The sequence below is a fragment of the Oryx dammah genome, unplaced genomic scaffold, assembly GCF_014754425.2.
Source record: "Oryx dammah isolate SB20612 unplaced genomic scaffold, SCBI_Odam_1.1 HiC_scaffold_2, whole genome shotgun sequence".
Taxonomy (NCBI): domain Eukaryota; kingdom Metazoa; phylum Chordata; class Mammalia; order Artiodactyla; family Bovidae; genus Oryx; species Oryx dammah.
The window spans coordinates 197,207,579-197,229,811 of record NW_024070186.1 but is presented as its reverse complement, the minus strand read 5'-3'; the positions used below and the strand labels follow the sequence as shown (position 1 = coordinate 197,229,811).

The following is a 22,233-nucleotide window of genomic DNA, read 5'->3' as shown; positions in this document are numbered from 1 at the left end:
TTTCCAAGTGGAAACACGACTGCCTGGGCTTGGGGAAAGCTTACTGTTTTGCGTAGAGCTCTAACAAGATAGAAGGGGAAGACCCTTCAGCTCCCCGTCTCCTCGTGCGGCAGCTTATCTGGCCCTAGGTGATCTCGGCGGGACCACTGGAATCATGGCCTCTCCAGACCCGGCACATCCAACTTGGTTCTGGGGCTTGCTCTGGGGGAAGCATTGCCTGCTGGCTCTCGCTGTGTGTGTGTGTCTGTGTGTGTGTGTGCGTGCCTGCTCAGTCATGTCCGACTTAGGGGTGTGGACAGTGAGACCTTCTAGGCAGCCCGAAAAGAGGGGCCCGTCCCAGGTATAATGCATTGGCCAAATCAGGACACGTCTTAGTCACAAGGTGCTATTAGTTATTAACCCCAAACCCAGGTGTAAATCAGGTGTCCTGGGAAAACTGGGGTGCACTGTCACCCCACCTTCACTCTGCACATGACTCCGAGCCTGTACTGAGCTTGCTGGGGGTGGTTTGCAGCTAGGAAGGCTGCAAGAGCTGAAAGTCCCTCAAAGTGGAAGTGAAAGTCATTCAGTCGTGTCCGACTCTTTGCAACCCCACGGACTATACAGTCCATGGAATTCTCCAGGCCAGAATACTAGAGTGGGTAGACGGTCCCTTCTCCAGGGACTCTTCCCAACCCAGGGATGGAACCCAGGTCTCCCGCATTGCAGACGGATTTCTTACCAGCAGAGCCACCAGGGAAGCGAACTATCAAACAAATGGTTGAAAATAAGGAAATGGAGACATTTTAATGCAAGGAAAATGGCAGCATGGCACACTCCCCTTCTGCCAGGGAATGTGCCTCTCCTGTGTCCCGAGGGCTGGGGGACACCTGGCGTTCGGGCCCCCGCCCAACTGGCAGCCAGCCCTCCGGTTCCACGCGTTACATTCAACTGCTGTCCCGGCTTCCAGGGGCCGCCGGCCTCCCACCTGGTCCTTCCCGGGGGTCCTGTCTCCCCGCTCAGGCCAGCACGGGCTGGCCGACTCGGCAGGTCAGCGCCGGGTGGAGGAGACGGCTCTCTGCCCCCTTCGGAGACACACCTGCCCCGGGGCTCCCTGGAGGGGCTCCCTAACCTGGAGGATGGAGCACCCACTGCCCCAAGCTGTCGAGGCGGCAGGGTGCCCCTCGCCCCTCGGGATCCGGACACCCCGCCCCGAGTCCCGCTCAGACTCGGCGGCGGCCCCGCCTCACAGCTGGTCCTCGTCCACCCAGACGGTCTTGCGCTGCTCCTCGGCGATCTTGTCTTTGATGACGCGCAGCAGCTCCTCCACGCTGCCCCACATGTCGGCCTCCACTGTGGCGTACAGGCAGGGCAGCGCCTCCAGCTCCTTCTCCTTCAGCCGGCACAGGCGCAGGAACTCGTCCTCCGTCTCGGGCCGGGGCAGCATCTTCCTGCAGACGGGACGGGCGGGGAGAGACGCTCGCGGCGTGGGCCGGGCTGGGGTGTGGCTTGGCCGCGCCCGCCCCCTGTGCCATTTCTGCTCTGTGTCCTGGGCCCTTTTATTCTCTTCATTAGGGAATCCTAAGGGGGCGGACTTGTTTTTTAAAAAAATAGGTCCATTTTAATTTTGGTGGCTCAGATGGTAAAAGCATCTGCTTACAACTGTGGGAGACCTGGGTTCGATCCCTGGGTTGGGAAGATCCACTGGAGAAGGAAATGGCAATCCACCCCAGTATTCTTGCCTGGAAAATCCCATGGACAGAGGAGCCTGGTAGGCTGCAGTACCACGGGGTCGCAAAGAGTCAGACACGACTGAGCGACTTCACTTCACTTCACTTCATTTTAATTTTTAATTGTGATCAAGTTCACTGAAAACAAAATCTCTCATCTTGACTCTTTTTAAGGGTACGGTTCAGCAGTGGTTAAGTGATCCATATGGATGTGCCTCCATCTCCATAACTTTTTCATGTAAAACTGAAACTCTGTGCCTTAAACCATCACTCCCCACCCTCCCTCTCAGCCCCTGGCACCCACCCTTCTACTTTCTGTCTGCGTCTGACTTCCTGAGGGCCTTTGGACAAGTGAAATCGTGCAGCAGTTGCCTTTCTCTGTCTGGCTTATTTCACCGAACATCATGTCCCACACGGCCTGTGTGGTCCGGGCCTGGCCTGGCTGTGGTGTGCCTGCTCTGGAGGTACTGACTTCCCAGACCACTTGGGGGCCCTGGTGCTCACCCTCCCGGGAGTGTGTGTGTGTGTGTGTGTTACTGTCTTCATTGTTGAGGCGAGGGCTGTGTGTGTGTGTGTGTTACTGTCTTCATTGTTGGGGTGAGGGCCATGTCCCCCATACTGGGGACAGACACTAAAGGGATGTTCAGGGGGTGAGGGTGTGCTGGACACAGCCAGCTGCTCTTCCTGGAGACACCAGAGCTTGGGGAGTGGGGGACCAGGGGTGGGGGTCTCAGGGCCCTACCGGAACTTCTTGATGTTCTTCTCCGACACGCGGACGAAGAGCACGATGGGGTAGATTCGGGACTTGATCAGGTCTCTGGTGCAGCTGATCCCGGCCTCCAGCAGACAATGCTTGTTCTGCAGGTACAGCGGCCAGCGGTCACCGGGGGCCCACCGCGCTGCCAGCCCACCCGGGCCCTGGCGCTGGGCCAGGCTCCATGGGGCAGAGCTGGGGGCGAGCTCAGAGGACTGCCACAAACTGAGCATGCCGGTGGAACCAGCCCCCAGGTCCAGCGGCAGAGATGGCCATCCCCCGGCCCCCCACGCCCTTCCGGTCATCGCTCCCATCTTGACAGCACAGCCGCTCCTGGACTCCTAACAGCACAGATTCTTGAATGCAATCTCCTTTGCAGCTGAAACGATCTCAGTTCCAACCCTGCCCACTGTTTCCCATCCACTCCGGCTGTCAGAGTTCCCTGAACTTTAATACCCAACAAACTGTTCAAGGCTGCCTGACAGCTCTGCTCGAGCTCTGATCAGTGTGACAAGGTGGCAGGGCCTGGAGTGACCGTCGGCTGGACGGCATAATTCAGAGTTCCCAGCTGGATGCCTGCTCCTGCCGCCCCCAGTCACTGCCCCAGAGAGGCCGAGAGCCCTGCCTTTGTTCAGACCCAGATCGAGGAAGAACTCTGTGCTCAGGGCCTGCCAGGGTCGTGAAGCCCAGGTCCAGAAGATTCCAAACTGCCTGTAGACAGCTTTCCTGCACCCCTGCCAACAACACTCCTGATGGTCCATCTCCCCAGTTTGGAGAACAGGGTCCCTGTTGCCCGCTCGCTCGCTCCCTCTGGCCCCTGTTATCAGAGCCAGGCGCACACACATCCCAGAACAACGTGGACCAGAGGACCAGCACCAGGAAGCCACCAGAAAGAGAAAGGGGAGGGCTTCCCTGGTGGCCCAGAGGTAAAGAATCTGCCTGCCAGTGCAGAAGAAGGGGTTCGATCCCTGATCCGGGAGGATCCCACGTAAGCCTGCGCTCTAGAGCCTGGGAGCCGAAACCACGGAAGCCCAGGGGCCTGGGGCCCGTGCTCTGCGAGAAGAGAAGTCGTCGCAGTGAGCTTCTCAACCGAGGGCAACTGAGCGCTCTGAAGTCGGAGCACGGCAACTAGACAAAAGCCCGCACAGGCATGAAGACCCAACACAGCCAATAAGTGAACGAAAATAAAGACAGAAAATTACTGAAAGAGAGAGAAAGAGAAGGGGTTCCAAATGGAAGTGCCTGTCAGAGCTGGGGAGCAGGGCTTGGAGAAGCCGGCAGGCGGCAGAGGCAGTGAGGACGAGGTTCGCCCGCCGGGGGTGGGGTGGGGAGCAGGTCTGCGCGCCCCCAGCCCCGCCAGCCTCCAGCCAGCCTCACCTTGGCCGCCACGGCCTCGATGTGGGCGGGGACCACGCACTCGAAGGTGTTGGGGTTCTTCTCCCGAGAGTGGATGATGGTTTCCGTCCTCTGCTTCCTGAGGAACTCGTCTCTCGTAACGACATCTGCGGGAGCAGGGGCCGGTCCTGAGGGCAGCTCGGGGGTGTCGGGCCCACTGTCCCCTCCGGGCTCTGCCCTGCTTCCTGGCTCCATGGAGCTGCCTGTCCGGTCCCTTCCTGCCACATTTAGACCCTGAAGCTTCTCAACTGAGGGCAAGGTCAGGAACGCGCTTTACACTCTGTGGCAGCTCACTGTCTGCACCCTTCCAGCTGCTCTGGAGCCCTTGATGGAGGGGGAGGGGGAGAGGACAGGAGGGGAGAGGGGAGGAGGGACACGGGCGGGCAGGAGGCGGGGCGGGGCTGCCTGCGAGGCTCACCCGGCTTGCACATGGTGAACTCCATCGCGCCCCCGGAGTTGAGCAGCTTCTGGACCAGCGCCTTGGCCAGCATGGTGGGCGTGAAGAGAACCGGCCGGCGGCGCTCACAGTAGAAGGCGCGCACCAGGCTGTAGGGGATCAGGCTGAGGTTCTTGCCCAGCTCGCTCTCTGGGTCCAGCTCTGGGAGGGGGCAGGCAAGGGCTGGTTACAGCTGGGCAGGGGCACCCGGGGGCCCTCCTGGCCCCACAGAGCCTTGAGAACCATTTGGGGGATGGCCCTCCACCACCAGGAGAGTTTAGGCCTGACCCAGGGGCGGGGCCCTGTTTTGGGAGCTGGGGTGACAGCATGGGGCCAGGCAGACAGATGGCCCGGCCCACGGACCAGGAGGAGGCAGACAGCAAGCCTGGAACCCACTGCTGCTGCTCAGCTCTCCAGGGAGGGCCTTGGACTGAGGTTGCACTGCAGAGGCGCCCTGGCCGTTGGGAGCACCAGCACCAGGGCCAGCCTGGCCCCAGGAGGCAGGTGGGGGGCCTGGGCCCCACCAGCAGGGCCTGCCCCGGGGGACTGTGCACCGAGTGGCCTCTCGCCAGCTTTAGGATAAATGGCAGGAGGCGCTCAGACGGGAATCAGTAAGTAAAGGGTCCGTAGCAAACAGCTCCAATTAACATGGGCGTCCGGGCTATGGTTTTTCAGTAGGCATATCATGTGCCGAAGCTGGACCATAAAGAAGGCAGGGCGCCAAAGAATTGATGCTTTCGAACTGTGGTTCTGGAGAAGACTCTTGAGAGTCCCTTGCACTGCAAGGAGATCAAACCAGTCAATTCTAAAGGAGATCAGTCCTGAATAATCATTGGAAGCTGAAACTGAAACTCCAATACTTGGGCCACCTGATTCGAAGAACTGACTCATTGGAAAAGACCCTGATGCTGGGAAAGATTGAGGGCAGGGGGAGAAGGGGACGACAGAGGACGAGATGGTTGGATGGCGTCACCGACTCAATGGACGTGAGTTTGAGCACAGTCTGGGAGATGGTGAAGAACAGGGAAAGCTGGCGTGCTGCAGTCCATGGGGTCACAAAGAGTCAGGACTTGGTGACTAAACAACAACGACTGGGCTCCAACCAACTGCAGGGGCATCGGTGGTGGGGGAGTGCAGCAGGATGCTGCCCCGGAGGCTGGTGGTCCTCCCGGCCACGTCAGGGCGGCTCCTCCCCGGGCGGCACAGCCCCGCTCTCGGGAACCCACTTGGCCCGCCCAGACCCCGAGGCTGCCGGGCGCGCAGCACCTTCCTGCTTCTCGGCCAGCAGCTTCGTGGCGTCCAGTGAGGACCGGGCCAGGCTGCCCCGAGGGCTCCCCGAGACAATCCGCACCCGCTCGTGGCTGTTCATCCGCTTGTACTTGTTCTCAGACCTGCTGACGAACTGGGCACAGAGGGGAGGGTGTGGGGGCGGCCCGACCCGGCTCGGCAGGCCTCCACCCGAATCCCAGCTCTGCCCCGGGGCCTGGGCCCCACCCCGAAGACAGGGGACACCTCGCAGGCGGCGCGAGTTCTTCAGCTGTCTGGGACGCTGTGAGCGGGCCAGTAAGTGGACACACGCCCACGCCCGCTTCCCTGGCTGGACGAGACCTGCGGGGGCGCTGGTCCCAGGCAGGCCCTCAGTGGAGCCCCCCACAATCCCAACCACACCTGGGGGGTCCGCAGGCACTGCAGGGCCTGGTGTGCTCTGGCTGCCCAAAGCCCGGGAGCCCCCACTGGCAGGACCGCCCACAGACGGCCCACCTGGAGGGCGGGTGCAGGTGACATCACCTTCCTCCCCGGGGTCCCCGAGTCTTCTGGGGGGTGCCTGTGCCTGGCTACGACTCAGAATGGAGTCCCGGAGGGCGGGAAGGGACGCCCCGCGGCGGGCACTGCTCTGAATCCTTCCACGCCCTCCTTCTGCAGGGAGGAAGGGCTAGGGTGCTGGGCTGTCAGCCCTGCTTGGTTGTTAACCGGCCTTTGAGCAAGTCACCCCAAAGCTCAGGGTTGTGGACTTGTGTGACGTGCGGGCACAGTAACGCATGGTTTCACGTGGTCCTGCCTCCCGGGGTGACTCTGACCTCACCTCCATAAGTGTCTTTCTGCTACCTGTCCGCCTCTACCTGGGCTTCGGGGTCACACCGCCAACCATTTCTCTGAGTTTCCTATGTTCTAACACGAGGACGGAGCGCGGCAGGGACACGCCGGCTCCACTGGGGCCTAACTAGCACAGCGCCAACTCAGGAACGTCCTTGCGGGACGACGTCTTAACAGAACTCTTGGCTTTTGCCGACTGGCGATAGAGAAAGGCTGCACAGATGCTTACGTCCATGTGACATCATTCCTGAATGTGCCACCCATAGGCTGTTCACCGTTCCTCGTATAATGATCCACGCCCCTCCCCTCCCCAAGAAAAAGACCTTTTGGAATCAAGTATGAGAGAAAAATTCTTTCTGGTCACAAAGAGCTAAAATGCTTTGGCGTCAGACAAGAGTTAAAGAATCTGCTGGAAATCCCCTTTCTCCTGGTCTACTGGGATGCTCAGAGATCAATTTAATGCTGAACCTGATGGAGTAAACTGACCGGGGTCTCTGGAAGGTCTGTCTCTCCTGCTGACTTTTCTATGAATATCTGAACAGCTAAGACGTTCAAGCTTCTTTTAGCCCTAGGTGCACTCCGTCTTTTATGGACGCAGGGTCTGCTTCCTACAGGCACAGAGCAGTCCCCCGACCCCATCACTGTGAGGATGAAGCGGGGCAGGAGATGTGAGGCGCGGTGGACACGCAGCCTCCGCTTCTCAGCAGGAGAGGGCAGGGCCGCAGCAAGCGGTGCAGGTGCCGAGAGGCCTGCAGGTGTGAGCGCTTTACCTGAAGGAGCTGGCCGAACAGGAAGCTTGCTCGGGAGAGGCGGGGACTGACCCGGGGGTCCGTGGTGGGGAGCGGTTCTTCGGGCTGCAGGGTGTTCTGAAACCAGGTGATCAACCAGTCAGAGCCGCTTGCGGGCTGGTGAGGGCAGGAGACAGTCCCTCCTCCCAACCAGCCCCACCCTGGGCAGACGTGGGAAGGCGCTTGGCGTGGATCAAAGCGTCCTGGACGCGGGAGCGAGCTCCGGGGTTGAGAGGGGCCTGAGGACTTGTTCCAGCAGAGACCGCGGCTGGGCGAGGGCACAGACGTGGGGCTCCTTCTGGGGGGCCCCCCTTTTCCTGAGGAGCCCGGTCCCCTGTGGTCCATCATCCCAGCCAGACTGGTGGCTCCTGCCTGGGATCCCCTCCAGAAAGGCCCCGGGAGGCGGGGTGAGGCTGGCAGCGCACAGGTGACCTACCCGGAGGGCCCGCAGCGTGTGGTGGGCCGTGTCGGCCTCCTCCCGGCTGCCCCGGTGCATCAGGCGCTGCAGCTTGACCAGGAGGAGCTGCTGGGCCCTGGGGAGGCGAGGGGAGGGCAGAGCCTCAGGGGCTGGACCCGGGGAAGCCAGTGGGGGCCTGGCCGGGGCAGGGGGCTCTCTGCAGGCTCTGAGCTCTGAGCTCTGAGCCCCATGGATGACTGGGCACTGAACATCTGGGTCTGAACCCTCTCAGGCACTGACTCATCCTGGTGCCAGGGTAAAGGCGCTTAACTTCTCTGAGCCTCAGTTTTCTCATCTGTAAACTGGGTCTACTCTTGCTGGCCTTGCTGGGCTAGCCTGGGCAACAGAGCTGGAGTCTCTTGATAATTTACAGGTGCCTGGGACGTCTGACCAGGGGGAAGATGATGCTCAGCCCTTTGCGGTACTGCTGTATAATTACAGAATGATGCTGGGGAGGTGGGAGACGGAGAAGCATAAACTCAGGCTCTAAATGTCCAGCAAGAATGGAAAGAGAGTGTTCTGGGAATTGGTGAAGCAGCAGGATTTAAGAAAACAATGTCCACAGAGGTAGTTGCTGTTTAGTTGCCAAGTTGTGCCTGACTCTTTGTGACTGTATAGACTGTAGCCCGTCAGGCTCCTCTGTCCATGGGATTCTCCAGCCAAGAATACTGGAGTGGGTTGCCATTGCCTTCTCCAGGGGATCTTCCCAAGCCAGGGATTAAACCCACGTCTCCTCCACTGGCAGGTAGATTCTGGGTCACTCAGCCACCAGGGAAGGCACAGAGGGCTTCACAGAAGAGGAGGGCATTGCGGCGGCGGGGGGGGTCACCAGTCAGCAGGCAAAGGCTCCCCTGCAAGCCCCCTCGGCCCAGCCGGTTCTGGCCTCACCGGCTGTAGCTGGGGATGGTCCCCATGTCCAGGTCGTGGTCCGTGAAGGGGTCGACCCGCGCACACAGCCACTCGTGCTTGTCCTGGTACATGGTGTCGCGGACGTGCACGACGTCGTCGCACTTCAGGGACATGGAGCAGGCGTCCAGCTGGCTGGAGATGTTCAGGTTCAGCCGGATGTAGAAGGAGTCCCCTGAGGTGATCAGGCCCTCCTCCATGTCCTTTAGCAGCTTCCGGTACCCTGTGGGAGGAGGAGGGGGTTCAAGCTGTTGGCAGAGGGCCTCCTGCTGCAAGGCCACCCCTCCCAGAAGACGCCCCCGGTGCAGGCCTCCTAGGGTTCACCGTCAGGGAAACGTCTGTCCTCCCCGAGGGGTGAGCAGCTGAGTCACTGGTGCGCTTCCCTCTTTGCCTCGGCTGCCAAGAAGCTGAGGGCGAAATTTTGTGCCCAAGTTGTAACAAACCTAGGAAGATGGTGGGGCACTGGGTGGCCTACCCGGAGGGCCCTCAGATGTGCTATGATCTCTATGTCCCTCACCAGCCATACACCGGGTTTGTGTTTTATCATATTTTCTTTAATTGAAGTGTAACTTATATGCAGAAAATCCCATCATCCTTAAGTATTCGGCATGACAGATTTTCACAACGGCTATGCCTGGGTAACCACCGCTCAGAAGCCTGTGGGGTAACCACCACGCTGCCTGCCAGCACACGGGCCAGCTCTGCCTCACGTCACATAACCGGAAGCAGGCGCGCTCCTCCGTGTCTGGCGCTCTCTGTGCGTGTCACGCCTGGGGGGTGCTCTTTTTCACCGCTGCAGAGCATTCCGTGGGCTGCTGCCTTCTCCCTTCTCTGGCATGCACGCCTGTGGTGTTCCCAGCGTTTGGCTATCATGGACGACTCTGCGATGAGTGCTCTGATGCCTCCGTGGGTGGATGTCCTCACTCCCCTTGACCGTATACACAGAAGCGGAATCACTAGCTCGCTGAGTGTGCGTCTAGCTTTAGCTCACGTGTGCGGGCTCAGTCGTGTCCGACTCTTTGTGACCCTGTGGACTGTAGCCCACCAGGCTCCTCTGTCCACGGGACTGTCCAGGCAAGGATACTGGAGTGGGCTGCCATGCCCTCCTCCAGGGGGTCTTCTCAGCCCAGGGACTGAACCTACATCTCTTCCATCTCCTGCACTGCAGGTGGATTTTTTACCGACAGGCCGCTGGGGAAGCCCACATTTAGCCTGAGTAGATACTGCCAAATGGTCTTCCAAAGTGGTAAGACCACGGCACGTGTTTTAAACCTTAGTTAACACCTTCGTCCTTGAGTGTAAAATTTTATGAATGCTTTGGAAGGAAGCAGGGCATAACGCCATGAATACAATAAATGCAGTAAACTTCCAGCGAATGTCCAAGGCATAAATCCATAATATAAATCCTGAAATCGGCCCCACACACAGAGAGCTGGAACACAGCAGAAGCTAAACCAGTCCTAACAGCCAGGCCCCAAAGGAGCTCGCCAAACGCCCGCACCTCACATGCCAGGGAGACTCAGGCCAGGAGGCCTATCTGATCGCGTCTCTTGGGGAGATGGGGGTCCCCACTTGGGCCCTTCCCACCGCCCTGGTAGGAGATTACGCCAGCCCGACCTGGGAGGACAGGCCCTCTGAACGGGATCCTGCCAGAGGGAATGCTTTCCCTGCAGGGCTCTACTGCTGCACAAAGCCGGGGCACGCCTCACCCGGCATCCTGTGACCCTGGGGCCGGCAGGCAGGGGTGTGCCCGGAGACTTGCTGTTGGGCCGGGATGCCAGGCCTGGCAGAGCAGAAGAGCCTGCCCGGCTGCCTGCGGGAGCAGGGGGCTGGCACCGTGTTTGGGGACAGAGCATCATTACCATCTTCCGTCTGCATGGACCCAGCACTGCCGGGAAGCAGCGCGGGCGGGCAGGCGGCAGTGGGGAACGGCCAGAGTGGCTATTTACGCTCTGCTGAAACATTCATGAGCCCTGGCGGTTAAAAATAAGATCCAGCTGCAGAGATAAGCATGCAGGAAAAAACCCCCCGAGGTGAGAGCGGGAACTCAGAGTTTGGGAGCGAGAAGACACTGCCCAGGAGGGCCGCGGGCCACACGGCAGGCGGGGTGAGGCCGGGCTGTCTTGGCTGCGGTGTGGCTCAGCGGACCCGCTGGTGCTGGAGTGGCCACCCCAGAGTCAGCGTCCACGTCAAGGCCGGGAGGCCAGGAGGAGCAAACCTCAGCCTGGCAGGGAAGTGGGGGGCTGGCCAGGCAGTGATGCGGCCGTAGGCCAGCAGTCTGCTTGGGGCTGGACATGCTGTCTTCCACTGAAAGCGGGTCAGCGGCCCAGGGAGGTCAGGCCGGGTGTGCGCACGCGGGTCTCCACGTCCGCCCTTCCCCGACCCCTGCCCCGCAGCTGCCCTGGCTCAGTCCTCCAGAGCTCTCGCAGAACTCCCGCAGAGCAGACAGCCCGGCCCGCTCCGCCCGGCCCCCCGCCCCGCCCCCTCCGACCCTAGCCCCGCCCCGTCTGACCCTGGCCCCGCCCCGTCTGGGACCTCACCTTCCTGGTTGACCTTGTAGTGCAGTGTGACGGGCCCGCTGCACCGCTGGATGGTCCAGTGCGCCTCCTCCTTCGTGCACGCGTCCAGGGGGACGCTCTGCCTCTCGCCTCTGATGCAGCCTTCTAGCTGGATGTCGGAGACACACTGTCCAGCTCGGGCTCCGCGGCGAGGCGGGCAGAGCTGCAAGCGCGAGGCTGCCCCACCCACCCGAGAGCTGAAGCCCCCTCCCCAGGGAAGACCAGGTCAGTGCTGCCGAGGGCAGGAAGCCCCCCACTGAAAGGGGGTTCACGTGCCTTCCGTCCACCGCCTGGAGCGTGTGTGTGCGTGCACACAGGCTATAGAAACATTCGAGCCAAGAGTGGAGGAGAGACGGGCCCAGAGAGGGGCCTTCCGGCGGGGAGCTGAGGGGCCTGCCCCATCCCCACCCCCTGCTCCAGGCCAGGCATTCTCGGCTCAGTACAGAGGTGGGCTGGGGTCCCTGTGCCGTCAGCAGCAGGCGTGCAGAGGAAGCAGAGCTGCCGCCTCCCCGGGACCCCAGCCCCTCACCAGCAGCAGCTGGTGGCCCTCACGGAGGCCGGCCTTCTCAGCCAGGGAGCCCGGCTTGACGGAGTGGACGAAGCTCCCGCTGGCGTTGCCCCCGAGCAGGCTGAGCTGGGAGATGAGGCTGTCGCCACTGAGCGTGGTGTGCTGCACCGACAGCCCGGGACCCCGCACGTGTCCCACGGACGTGACCGACGGCCGGAAGGGTCTGGGGCAGGAGAGAAGACAGCGGGGAGAGGTTGGGGGGTGCTGCCGGAACCCCTGCCGGGACACTCAGTGGGGGCCCAGGTCGGGGGAGCAGACACCTTAGCAGAAACTGGAGAACAGCTCCCACCGGGACGGCACCTCCCACCTGGACGGCACAGACCAGAAGCAGGGGCTCCGGGGACACTGCCGCCGTGAGCCTGGCGCCACACACGCCCCACTGCGTGCACATCGGGTGTGACGGCTGGCCGCCCTTCCTCGCACCCCGGCAGGCCCAGGGCACAGCTCACCGGGTGTCAGGGAGTCACCCCAGCGCCTGGGCCCAGTGGGACATCGGAGTCCTGTTCCTGGTCTCTACCAGGCTGTGTGACCCCTGGCAAGCCCCTTCCTCTCTGGGTCTGAGGAGGGGTCAGGGGAAGTGATTCCCAATCCTGGGACCCTGTGATCCCTGGACCAATTCTAGAGTCCAGTCTAGGAACGCGGACGATCCCCTTTGCAGGGATCCAGGGGCAAGTGGCCTTCACCTCCTCGCTGCCCCCTCCTCAGCCCCCAAGCCCCGCCCCCTGCAGCCTCCCCTGTTCCACGACCCCAGTACCTTTCTAGAGAGAACTTCCTAAACATGAGGTTGACCTGTTCCAGGTCATAGGCGTCCAGGCCCTCGGACTGGTGAGAGGAGGACGAGGAGTGGATGGAGGGGGGTCCGAAGGAGCACCGCTCGTGACTGTCATCTGCGAAGGACAGATGGGCCCTCAGGCCCCCGAGTGGACCCCGGGGCAGGGGGATGGCCGCGGGGGTCAGGCCGGGCACTCCTGCCCCTGCTCCCCGCTGCCTGCCTGCCTCCTGGGAAATCTCCCCACCCCCCACACCGGTGAGGGAGCTTGGGGAGGGGGCAGCCTCAGTCAGCTGGTGCCTGAGGCTCTGGGGCATCGAGGGTCCACTCCTGGCGGCCCCTCCGGCACAGCCATTCCCCTGCCTCCAGGCGGAGACTCTGGAAGGGGTCTCTATCAGCAGGCGCTTGTTTGACTTTTGTTATCGGTGTGCGTGCGTGTGTGCTAACTCGCTTCAGTCGTGCCCGACTCTTTTGAGACTCTATGGACCATAACTCGCCAGGCTCCTCTGTCCATGGATTCTCCAGGCAAGAATACTGGAGTGGGTGGCCATTTTTGCCTCCAGGGGATCTTCCTGACCCAGGGATTGAACTGGCATCTCTCGTGTCTCCTGCATCGGCCAGTGGGTTCTTTATTGCTAGTGCCACCTGGGAAGCCCTTCAAATGGGGGCCCATGTCTTCATTTGGGGTCCTCAGGTCTCACCAACACCTATAGCCTCAATGGGGTTAGGGTGGGGCTGCAAGAGCATTGTCTGGGGTAGGAAGCCCCCTCTCCTCCCAGCTCAGTGGGACCCCGACCCCTGGAGGCGGGGGGGGAAGACACCCACCCCACACAGCTCAGGCTGCCTGGATGGGAGAGCCGCAAGCCTTGCCTTGCTCCTGGGCGATAACAAAGCCTGCTCTGCAGAAGGAATTTGTCCCGACGCTGCAGAATGCTTTGGACTGCTGCCCGGAACTCTCTCCCCAGCTCTCCCCTCTGCAAACTCCTCGAGTTCTTCCCATTACCCCGCCTCGATTAGGTGCTGACCTCTCTTTAACACTTGATAGCTTCTGATGGTCCCCAATTAAGGACAGCCACTAATCTTTCACTTTATCTGCTGGCAGCCGGAGCTGGTAAGGGGGTGGAGGCAGGCTGGGGGAGCCCTGGAACCGAGGGGGCTGGTGGGCCACACCCGGAAGATTCTGAGCCAGGCTCCAGGCTGCCAGCTCCAGAGGGGCCGGGGAACGCGGCTGGCAGCCCAAGGCCACCGCCCGAGACGCCGGACCCTGCCTGCTCCTCTCGGCCCTGTCCCTCTGGTCAGAAGCTCAGGTTCTGCAAACCAGCCTTGGTCTCCCCATTGGGTCACAGCTGTGGCACCATGGTCTGTGCCATGGCAAGAGCTCAGGGACACTCGGAACAGGGCCTGGACGTGTGCTGGGCCTCCCTGCTGTACAGGGCGCAGGCTGGAGCCACGAGCAGCTTATCACTCTGGGTGATGGCGCCCTCGTGCCTGGCTCTGCGCAGCACGTGCTGGGCCACAGCAACACCCCCCACCCCCCTGCCCCCCGCCATCACACAGCTCTGCCCGGGCGATGGTTCAGGGTGACTGCACCCTCAGGCTCCCCGGCGCTCACCTGCCCCACACCCCCAATTGAGGGGGTGAAAACCAGCCTTCACAGCCGCGCCACCTCCATCCCAGGGCCCCGGACCCCACACCTGCCACTCGTCTTGCTGAGCTGGGTTAACGGCTTAATTTACACTCGGACTCTTTAAGAGGCCCCCCACCTCCAGTCCACCTTCTAGTGTGCTGCTCCTGGGTCCCCCTAAGACTCTGCTTCTCCAATTGCACCATGAGGACAAAAGCAGGTGGACAAACATCTGCTGACAGGCACCGGGATGGAGACCTCACTGATTCTGCCCTCAGCACCGGCATGCGTCCCCCCTCCACAAAACAGAGGCCGGGCTCCCGGGGCGCATCCCGGCTCAGGGGCCTGTCCTCCGTGTGCACTCTCGGAACCTGCTCTGCGCACATCTTCTAAGGCCCTCCCGTGTGTGAGGCCTTGCCCCAGCCATCAGGAAACAGCCGAGGTGGCCTCCGCGCTTGGCACGCCCCTCAGATCCGCTGGGCACCTACCATCGAGGTCTAAGGCATCGAAGCCACCGCTATCGTTGTCTTCCTCAACTGTGCTGCAAGACACAATGGGGGGGGGGAGCGGGCGGGCTCTCTTGATTGTGTGCAGGTGGTCAAGGGAGAGGGAAGCTTCCGGAATGTTCCGGCGGTGCGAGAGGCTCTGGTCCTGAGAGGGCAAGGTGGGCAGGAGATGGGGCTCGGTGGGTGCGTGGAGGGTTCTGTGCCACGTGAGGCCTGCACGTGGCTGGGTGCACAGCTGGGAGGGCAGGGCGGCCCTGGAGCCTGCCGAGCCCTTGTTAGAGGGGATGAGGGTGACTCTGAAGGGCTGGGGAGTTCAGTGCCCGGCGGCCCCATCTGCCACGCTCCACTAACTTCTCTGCCTGGACGCAGAGTGCTTAGTACCATTTATACGCGGAGGGGGCTGCCTGGCATGATGGGCCCAGAATAGCGGAGCCTCTGTCAGACGGGGCTGGCGGGCGTGAGGTGTGTGTTCCGGGACCCCTCACTTGCTCCCCTGGGGTTCTTGCAATGGACTAATGAGGCCCAGGCCAGGTCACCGGCCCAAGCCAAGATGGAGACACGGTCCCGCCGGCCACGCCTTGCTCTGGCCCTTCCGGGCACCACCACCAGCCTCTGACTCGGAATGTAAAACACTGAATACCCGGCTGATGAGGCACGTCTGGATGCCCAGGACGCCCCTACTGTGGTTTCTACCCTGGGGACACTGACAGGAAGGAGGAGAGGGAGGGGGAGGGAGGGGAACGTAGGGGGCGTCCCCAGGGTCTCTCCCTCTCTGGGCAGAAAAAGCCACGCTCTGGAACCACGGGATGGAGACATCTGATTTCTGGGTAGCAGGGGGCAAAGCAGCGTAGGTCTCATCATTTGCTGGCTGCAAGGGTGACCCTGGGGAAGCCATCTCCCTTCCTGGGGCCTCAGGTTGCTCATCTGTAAAACGGGCACCCTCCTGCCCTGGTTTCTAGCTTCCCTGGAGGGCTGCTGAGTCAGCCAGCACCGGGAAAAAGCCCCACCAGCTCCCTCGGCCTGTCGCCCACCTCCGATGAGGCGCGTCTTCTTTGTACCGTCTGACGATGGAGTCATTTCCTGGCGGCTCAGCCGTGATTGACATAATGCTGGAACGGCTCCGATGGGGCTGCTTCAAACACACACACACGCCGCCGCGTTACGGATGAGCTGGGTGTCCATAGGCTGTGCCTCGGCAGGCGTAAACACTATATACATGGGGACTAAGTCTGACTCAGAGGCCACGCAGGCAGTGTGGGCCGGCAAGCCGGGTCTCAGCGGCGACCTTGGCTGAAGAAGGCTTGTGCTCAGCCTGGGGCAGGCAGAGCCATGGGGCCCGGTGCCCATCTGCGTGTCCATCTGCTCGCCGGGGGAGTGGGACAGGGGAGGCGGTAGGAATCCGAGGGGGGTGCCCTGTGTGTGCCCGGCACAGGCTCAGCTCTGCCCCCAGGGCTGCCCGGCCATGGGCACCTGCGCGTGCCCAGGGAGACCTCTGGGCCCAGTGGGGTGGGGGTGGGGGCCACGGATGCCCTTGCAGACAGCGCGGCTGCTGCTGCAGGGTGACCCTGTGGGACAAGGCCCACCGGCTCCTGGCAAGGGATGCCTGAAATAAGAGCCTTGGATTTCACCTCCCAGAGCCGCACTCAGACAGGAGTCATTGGTTATCAAATCTCTGCCTCCCCTAGGGCCTGATTTTGGAAGCTGAGCTGACAAGCTTCCCAGGGCTTCCCCTCGGGGTTAGAATCTCTAATGGCAGGCCTGCTGCTGCCTGGCCCTGGGCGGGGGGCGGGGGGCCGGGGGCCGGGGCGGGGGGTGGTGGCACTGCCTGACTGGGGGCCCTGCCTGCCTCTCCCGGCTGGGCTGGAAGGAGGTGCGGGGGTGCCCGCTGGCCTGGCCCTGCCGTGGAAGGTTCCAGCTGCTGCAGCCCCCGCCGGCCACCCCACTCTGGCTGCCGGAGTCGCCAGGGGCTGAAGGGCGGCGGCGGGGGCTGCAGCTGCCTGTGCAATGCGCCACAGCCCCGGGGAGGCCCGTCTCTTCCTCCCACCGAGTGTTAAATTGGGAAGGGAGGCAGCCAGAAGCTGTAAATACATCGTGAGGCCGGGAAATGTCTTTAAATAAACACAAAGAGGCCTGGGCCGCAGGCCCGGGAGAGGCAAAGAGGCAGGGCTGGACCCACGGAGTGGGTGAGGCCAGCTGGGGGCCAGGGTGGCGGGGGTTGCGGGGGCTTGGGCCATGTCCTGGGCCGGAAGAGGGGCTGCGGTGGGTGGGGCCCTCACTTACCATCTTGGGGAAGGAGTTGGTGATGGGCAGGGAGCGGGAGGAGCTGGGGCTGGCGTCCATGAGGTCCTCCTCTTGTCCCCTCCCTGTCCTCAGCAGGCCGGGCAGAGGGTGCGGGGGGAAGGCGGGGAGGAAAGAGAGGTGAGGCTGTGAGAGCTCTGCGCCCTGGGGGCCGGCCCATCTGGGGAGTACGTCTTCCGGTGGGGGGGGTAGGGGGTGGCCTCCTCACCCCTCCCCCTGGAGGAAGAGCCCGCAGCTAGGTCTGGGGTGGCCTCGTTGAGGCGGGACGATGCCCTTTGTCCTGGGGACCGAGGGGGGCGTCCCCTTGGGTGCTCAGCGGGAATCAGCAGGATCTGGGGTGGAAACGTGCCTGCCCGGACACCCCGACACCAGCACAGGCCCGACTGTCCCCCCTAACCAGGCCTACGGGGAGCCCGGCTGATGGGAGGCAGGGGGCCCCGCACTCCTTTGGGGCTGTCTGAGGTCTTCCGCACACCCCGTCTGGCCCCTGTCTCACCGCAGGGGTGGCCCCACGCCCTGTTGTGTGTGTGTGCACGCGTGTGTGCACATGCAGCCCCACCAGTGCTCCTACCCAGGCCCCACCCCAGGCAGCTGGCAGGGCTCCGTCCCTCCTGCACCCCTTTCCTGCTTCTTGGCACGAGCACCCTGTCTGGTTCCTGCAGGCTCCTCCTGGATGGAGTCCCTACCACAGCTGGCGCGACCCCCAGCTCGGGGCTCCCCTTCCCCAGCTCCCGCCAGGCCTGGCCCAGCTCTACACCCCCCGGCTCCCCTCCTCTCCTCAGGGGGATGAAGTCCGTGAACCCGGGCCTGGCCACGAGCCTCTGCGGGCCCCTGGGCTCCTGGCACCGTCGGCTCTGCCTCCGGGAGGCAGGGGGTGTCTGCTTCCGGCTCCGACCCGGGGGGCTGTGCCCAGCAGCCTCTCTCTCCCCGTTCCCGGCCCCTTTGTCTACACGCCCCCTTCTAGACGAGTCCTCCTCTGACTCTCCTGTAACCACTCTCACAGCTAGCTGTCAGAGCGGCATTCTACCTCCTCACGGACAGCCCCGCCCGAGGCCTTGAGCTCTGGAAGTCTACGTGGGCTGCCAGCACCTGGCTCACAGTGGGTACCCACCTCACCCGGCACAAACCCTCGCTGGCCAACCGTCACTCCAGAGTCACGCTGAGGGTGTGTGAGGGGGGAGTCTGAGGACGGTGTGTCTCAGAAAACCAGGGGCTTACAGGAGAGCTGGGGGCCTCCCACACCCGGGACTGTGTGGGCAGGAGCAGTCCTCTGGCTGACCGGCCAGCAGTGCTAAATGCCAAATTCAGGGGCTCCAGGCGGACCTGCGGGGAGGGGGCCTCAGACGTGATGTTTCCGTGGTGGGGGCTCCGGCCCCCTCCACCGACAGCGAACAGTAATGACCATCTGGACACCCCGCCACCCCAGGCCCCGGGGACCCCGAGACTCTCGCGGGTTAACCTCGCAGGACTGCTGCCCACGATGGGGAGACAGATGGACCAGAGTCCGCGTGACAGTCAGGACAGGGATCCAGGCGTCTCGCTAACCTTGAAAGTCTGAAGCTCGCTTCAGGCTGATGGGGGACTTGGCTCTCTGCAGCTGAAAGAGACGGAGCGGAGGGAAAGGCAGAGGATGCAAATCAAACAAGGCCCGCGCGTCACCCGCGCTAAGCAAAGACATAAATTGAGGCAAGGCCACGTCGCCCTCGTCACGTGGCCGCCAGGACCACGGGAGGCGCGGGATGCCCGTGTTCACGGCTCTGGCACCCCGGCCCCGAGCAGACAGCTGCTGGTTCACACACTGCCCAGGCGGGAGGTGGTGCCATGTAGCTCGGACCCTCCCACAGCCGGGAGTGCAGTGGACTGGGCGACGCTGCGAAGCGGGCCAGAACCCGGCACTCGGCTCGGGGGACTTCTCAGGGAAAGGCGAGGTGCCAGCGGTGCCAGGCTGCCTTGGAGGTGCTGCTCAAGCCGCCCTGCTCCCTGGGTGTGAACTGGGCAGGGCGGAGCACAGGCGGGCCACGTGGAGATGCCCTCACTCACTCGCTCGCCCACTGACTCACTTGCTCGCTCACTCACTCGCTCGCTCACTCACATTCCTTCCTTCCTCCGCTGACGGGCTGCACTGCACACAGAGTAAGGCAGGGAGCACGAGTGCTCGGCCACCAGCTGCCATCACAAGCCAGTCACGTCAAGAAACACGCGACAGGCACTCGATCCCCACTTGTTGAATAAACAAGTGAATTTGGAGATCGTGCTCATTTCACTCTCTCCCTTCTCTCTCTTAACTTCCACCACAATCATAAGAGGAGAGAATTGGTAAAAAAACAGGCAAAAGGCACAAGCTGGTGCGACTTTGGTTCCGGGTCTGGGTGCGTCGGGGGTCTGAGACCCGCCCGCCTGCAGAGGGCCCCGGCTCCCCGCCCGCCGCGCTGTGTGCAGGCACCTGGATGCCCTTCAGGTTCATCCGGCGCTTGGGCGGGTGGTAGGGCAGGAAGTAGCGGTTGTCCTCGGGAGAGTCCTCCGAGGTGGAAGAGTCATCGGCCTCCTGACCGTTGGTCCTGGGGCTGGTGTCCCCAAAGTTCTGAGAGATGATGGTCACCGGCAGGTTCCTGGGCAGACTCTGGAGACGAGGAGAGGCCGCACCCGTCATGAGCGCCCAGAGCGGCCACCGCACGGGGAGACAGCTCTGCTGACGGCGCCATCGCTCACCTCCCCTGGCACCAAGCTTGGAGCTCCGGGTGGAGGGGAGGGGGCTGCACCTCCTTCCTGAACCCTGTGTCCACTCGAGGCCGAGCTCTATCATCCTCGCTCCTCTCTCCTCCTCTCAAGCCCCGCCTGCTCATCTCCCGCCCACCAGGCCCTGGCATTCTTTACAGCAGCGACGGGATCGCCTCCCTGCTGGCCACGGCCGCTGGCCCCTCGGCCACCACCAGACCCCCGTGGCCTACTCCTGTGCCTCAGCTTTAAGCACAGAAAGTACCGATGAGTGACTGAACCACGGTAAGAGGGCTGCTGTCCTAAGGGGGTCACATCCGTGATCCGAGGCTGAGCTGCCGAGTGTTAAGTACCTTGAGGTTGATCCCCCAAAGCCACTTAACACCCTCAAGCCACGCTGCCTCCAAACCCAAAGCTCCTGGCCCTTCCTCCCGGCCCCAGATCCTTCACGGTCCAGGAAAAACTCCCAACCGAGCTCCTTAAGCAGACAGGCCCACCCTGCTCCCTGCTGCTCCCCGCTCCTGCCCGCCTCCCGCCTGTCCCTGCCGGCCACTCGAGGATGACGGAATTGCTCACTGCGGCCTGCCAACCGCAGGCCATGGGTGTCACACACCCAGGCCTCTGCTCGTGGTGTCTCTGTGGCCTGGAATACCACCCCATCTTCCCTCATCTAGCCCAGCGACATCACAGTTGGTTCATAAATCTTTCCCAAAGGGTGCAGCCATGCCTGGCACTGTGCTACGTGTTGGACACAGAGAGGGGCCTACACAGAACTTCTCCCTAATTATAAACTGTGAGAAATGCTCAAAAGGGAGAGCTTAACCCGGAGGCTCCTGGTTTCCACGCTGGGGGCCCCCGATCGCCTAGCCAAGGAAGGGACGCTTCCACCAACCCCAGAAGGGGGACGGAACTTGGCCAGTGAAGTCCAGGGACAACATCCCCAGTGGAGGCCCCAGGCCCGCCCCTCCTGTGGGGAGTCTTTCCTGGAACCCTGACAGAATGGGGGCCTCCTCCCCTGGGCACTCACAGCACCCCTTCAACTCATCATTTACAGCATTTGTGCTGAAAAGTCACGTTCCTGAATTTGCCTCCAGCATCAGACCTGAGTCCTCTGGGCAAAGGGTGAGGGGTGGAGGGTCTTATCCTGGTTTCCCGGGTCACTGGCTAGTGATGCCCTTGGGCAAGTGAGCTGCTTGTGTCCAGTTCTACCCTTGGGGAAGGGAGACAGTGATCTGACCGTCCTGGAAGGGCGGTCCTGTGGGTTAAAGGAGATACGGCCCAGAAGGCAGTGGCTTGGGACCTGCAGAACCCACAGCCGTGAGAGACCGTTTCACCGGCGTGTATGGGCATCACTCACTTCTGAGCGCCTGGGGCCCTGCCGTGACATGCACTTGAACTTCCCATCGAGATAAGTGATGCTTTCTTTATGGGCCCTAGTGACTAATGGGAGCCAGGCATCTTAAACCCAATGCCCGCCCACGTGGGTTTAAGGAACCCAGTGGGAGGCGAACCGAGAGGCAGCCGCAGTTCTAACTTGGAAGTCACTTGCCTGAGACCCCCGGCCAGCCGGCAGGTGGCCAGGCCAGGCGCCTGTCGCGCCTCTTCTAGCTTTCACGCGAGCATTCACCCTCCCGTGTGCATGTGGGACTCTGCTCAATGTCACGAGGCCGTGGGACGGGGGGAGTTTTGTGGGGAGAAGGGACACATGGGTACGTATGGCTGTGTCCCTTCACTGTTTACCTGAAACGATCACAGCATTGCTAACTGGCTAAACTCCAACACAAAATAAAAAGCTAAAAAAAAAAAAGTGAGCGGTCTGGTCTGTTCATCACAACGCAGACACCCAAGGGTTCACGGGCTTGGGTGGGCGCTCCGTGGCCGGGGGGGCTGTCCTCTGCGGGGGTGGGGGCGGAGCGGGGTGCGCCGGGGGAGGGGCCCGCCCCCACCCCACCTGCTCGAGGGTGCCGCTGTCCTTGGAGAGGCGCCGCAGCTTGCTCTCCAGGTTGACGATGCAGGCCTCCCGCCGCACCATCTCGATACGCATCTCGTCGTTCTTCTCCTCCAGCTCCCGGATCTGCTTCCGGTACTTGTCCTTTTCGATCAGGCACTGGGAGTACTGGGTCTGCGCTTCGTCCCGGGAGTGGAAGGCCTGCCCGGGAGGCGGAGGACAAGGTTGCTGGGTTCTTCCCCACCCCGCCCCCCGATACCCCCCCAAATCAGACCCAGGACGCCTGCCCCCCCCCGCCCCAGCCCATGTGTCAGCCACAGCATCTCTGGCCCTCTTCCTGAATCTGACACGGGCGTCTCCACTGCTACCGCCCTCTGCACGTGTTACAGCCCCTCGTGAGTTCACCCCAGCTGTGCGCCCACTGCTGGGCTAGGAGGTCCGAGGCAGAGCCCACCCGCTACCCTACGAGGTGGTGCGGCTATTTTATTTCCACTTCACAGACGGGAGCACTGAGGCTTCCAGGCAGGGACAGCGTGCAGCCACACGTCTGAAGAGGGACAGGGCCTGGACCTGGCCGCCTGACTCCGAGGCCCAGGACACTGGAGTCCCATTCAGGCCCCGGCCCTGCTTTGTAAACACCAGTGACACAGCTGGGATGGGATTCATTTTTGGAAGGAAAGCAGGAAAGGTGGGGCCCTGAGTGGTTCC

The 22,233-nt window shown here is 62.4% G+C and overlaps 1 protein-coding gene across 3 annotated transcripts in view; it reads right to left on the bottom strand.

Annotated features, from left to right (window-relative positions):
* Positions 1–760: 760 nt before the first annotated feature.
* Positions 761–22,233, bottom strand: part of CARD11 (caspase recruitment domain family member 11) — a 104,122-nt gene continuing 82,649 nt past the window's right edge. For 2 of the 3 annotated variants that reach the window (XM_040267202.1, XM_040267211.1), the window contains exons 9-25: positions 21,529–21,726; positions 19,306–19,482; positions 18,408–18,459; positions 16,845–16,927; positions 15,596–15,696; positions 14,547–14,599; positions 12,420–12,552; positions 11,627–11,828; positions 11,080–11,206; positions 8,522–8,762; positions 7,613–7,709; positions 7,159–7,254; positions 5,561–5,696; positions 4,277–4,456; positions 3,841–3,965; positions 2,452–2,567; positions 761–1,430 (exon numbers count right to left, since the gene is read on the bottom strand). In XM_040267202.1, coding sequence (XP_040123136.1) covers positions 1,226–1,430; positions 2,452–2,567; positions 3,841–3,965; positions 4,277–4,456; positions 5,561–5,696; positions 7,159–7,254; positions 7,613–7,709; positions 8,522–8,762; positions 11,080–11,206; positions 11,627–11,828; positions 12,420–12,552; positions 14,547–14,599; positions 15,596–15,696; positions 16,845–16,927; positions 18,408–18,459; positions 19,306–19,482; positions 21,529–21,726 — 2,322 coding nt within the window. In that variant the 3' untranslated portion in view covers positions 761–1,225. The remainder of the gene's footprint in view (positions 1,431–2,451; positions 2,568–3,840; positions 3,966–4,276; positions 4,457–5,560; positions 5,697–7,158; positions 7,255–7,612; positions 7,710–8,521; positions 8,763–11,079; positions 11,207–11,626; positions 11,829–12,419; positions 12,553–14,546; positions 14,600–15,595; positions 15,697–16,844; positions 16,928–18,407; positions 18,460–19,305; positions 19,483–21,528; positions 21,727–22,233) is intronic. The other variant, XM_040267219.1, reaches the window with a different exon arrangement.